This window comes from Cricetulus griseus, chromosome X (genome assembly GCF_003668045.3).
Source record: "Cricetulus griseus strain 17A/GY chromosome X, alternate assembly CriGri-PICRH-1.0, whole genome shotgun sequence".
NCBI lineage: Eukaryota > Metazoa > Chordata > Mammalia > Rodentia > Cricetidae > Cricetulus > Cricetulus griseus.
The window spans coordinates 20,814,173-20,816,570 of NC_048604.1; the positions used below are offsets into that span (position 1 = coordinate 20,814,173).

General features: G+C 47.1%; 1 protein-coding gene across 1 annotated transcript; it reads left to right on the forward strand.

The window, feature by feature from the left end:
- The first annotated feature begins 1,141 nt into the window (after positions 1–1,141).
- Gpr119 (G protein-coupled receptor 119) lies at positions 1,142–2,149 on the forward strand. The gene has a single exon (XM_027433470.1). The coding sequence runs from the start codon at positions 1,142–1,144 to the stop codon at positions 2,147–2,149; it is 1,008 nt and encodes a 335-aa protein (XP_027289271.1).
- The last annotated feature ends 249 nt before the right edge of the window (positions 2,150–2,398 follow it).

Consider the following 2,398-nt stretch of genomic DNA (forward strand, 5'->3'; position numbering starts at 1 on the left):
AGGGAGGCAAAAGGTTAGTTATAATGTACCCGAGTAAATGGATATACAACCTAAAGTGGAGTGACTTCCACAGCTGGCCTCTCTGTACTCATCTCATCTGCTTTGGCAACTCTCTCACCCTTTGACCTAACTCTCATGAGCTCCATCCCTGGAATATTCCACTGCCAAAAGCTGAACTCATCTCTTCTCGGAGATGATCTCGGGTCTACAGGATGAAAAAAACAAGCCTGCCAGCCATTAGTTACTGACCAGAGACATAGCCCGCCAGTATGGAAACAGTTACCAACCACTGTACCCATGAAACAATTAGAGATGGAAATGGACTCCCTTCTAAACCAAATGGTAGCTATTAACTATTCTTTGCCTTGTCTTTACTGTCCTGCTGAGTCAATAAATGGACATCCAAGGGAGAAGAAACAGGAAAGGTGTACATCCTATTTGAGAGAATTGGCCTTTGAAGTGCTGGGAATAAAAAAAAATAGCTTAAATGTGTGGTAACACCCCAGAAAGGATGCTGAACCCCTCAAATACCTTATCTAATTCACTTCTCACTTCAACTGATTATGATCATTTTGCTTGATTAAAAGCAATCATAATAATAAGTGAGAATTATTTATTAAGCAAATGTGTAATTAAGCTGTGATTAGTTACGAATCTAGCACTTGAATCTTAGGAAGAAATCAAAGTTTAATATGACGCAATGGAGGGAGAAAAGTATGATTCGAGTCAATTAGATCTCTGTCAGACAGGAGGCCTTGATGGAGGTCCCTATCCCTTCATAGCCCTTGAAGCATCAATGAAGGGAGGGGGTTCCAATGGACAGTGTGTACCAGGTACTTGGGAGTTGTCTAGTAACTTGGATAGTGGAAGGGGAGGGACTAGCTCAGGGCCCGGGACAGATTTGCTCAGATTGCTGCCTTCAGAAAGCTAGAAAAGCAGGAGGCTGAGGACTGAAAAGGAGAAGATGAGTAATCCTAATGACATCAGGAACCCAAAGATGGCATGCTGCCAGGCTGTACTGCCAGTAATGGCCAGAACCGTGCTGGGGCTCTGAACCTACAGCAATCTTATCCTGTCCCATGAGAATTGGAGCTCGAGATCCAGCATGCCCTTCTAAGTGGAAGTCCTGCTACCTCAAGCCATGGAGTCATCTTTCTCATTTGGAGTGATCCTTGCTGTCCTGACCGTCCTCATCATCGCTGTTAATGTGCTAGTAGTCGTGGCTATGCTGCTATCAATCTACAAGAATGATGGTGTTGGTCTTTGCTTCACCTTGAATCTGGCTGTGGCTGATACCTTGATTGGTGTGGCTATCTCTGGTCTAGTTACAGACCAGCTCTCCAGCTCTGTTCAGCACACACAGAAGACCATGTGTAGCCTTCGGATGGCATTTGTCACTTCTTCTGCAGCTGCCTCTGTCCTCACGGTCATGCTGATTGCCTTTGACAGATACCTTGCCATTAAGCAGCCCCTCCGTTACTTCCAGATCATGAACGGGCTTGTGGCCGGGGCATGCATTGCAGGACTGTGGTTGCTATCTTACCTTATCGGCTTCCTCCCACTCGGAGTCACCATATTCCAGCAGACCACCTACCATGGGCCCTGCAGCTTCTTTGCTGTGTTTCACCCAAGGTTTGTGCTGACCCTCTCCTGCGCTGGCTTCTTCCCAGCTGTGCTCCTCTTTGTCTTCTTCTACTGTGACATGCTCAAGATTGCCTCTGTGCACAGCCAGCAGATCCGAAAGATGGAACATGCAGGAGCCATGGCTGGAGCTTACCGGCCCCCACGGCCCGTCAATGACTTCAAGGCTGTCCGTACTGTGTCTATTCTCATTGGGAGCTTCACTCTGTCCTGGTCTCCTTTTCTCATCACTGGTATTGTGCAGGTGGTCTGCCAGAAGTGCTGCCTCTACCAAGTGCTGGAAAAGTACCTGTGGCTCCTCGGAGTTGGCAACTCCCTGCTCAACCCACTCATCTATGCCTATTGGCAGAGGGAGGTTCGGCAGCAGCTCTACCACATGGCCCTGGGAGTGAAGAAGGGCTTCACTTCAATCCTCCTCCTTCTCTTAGCCAGGAATGGCAATCCAGAGAGGCCCAGAGAAAGCTCCTATCACATCGTCACTATCAGCAACCCAGAGCTCGATGGCTAAGATGGTAAGGAAGGAAAGTTTCTAAGTGTTTTTCTTATTCCCATTCTGAATCCCAGCTAAAAAATAATACACACCACCACCCAAAATGAGGCAACTTGCCTCAGCAAATTGACCACCCAACCTCCCACATTCTACATCCTTGGAATGAGGTAAATGAAGCTGGATCCTAACTTTCATCTATAATCAGTTTCTGCACCTGCAAATCTCCATATTTTCCTGTTCTTGGGAAATAGGCCTGTTTCCTAGACA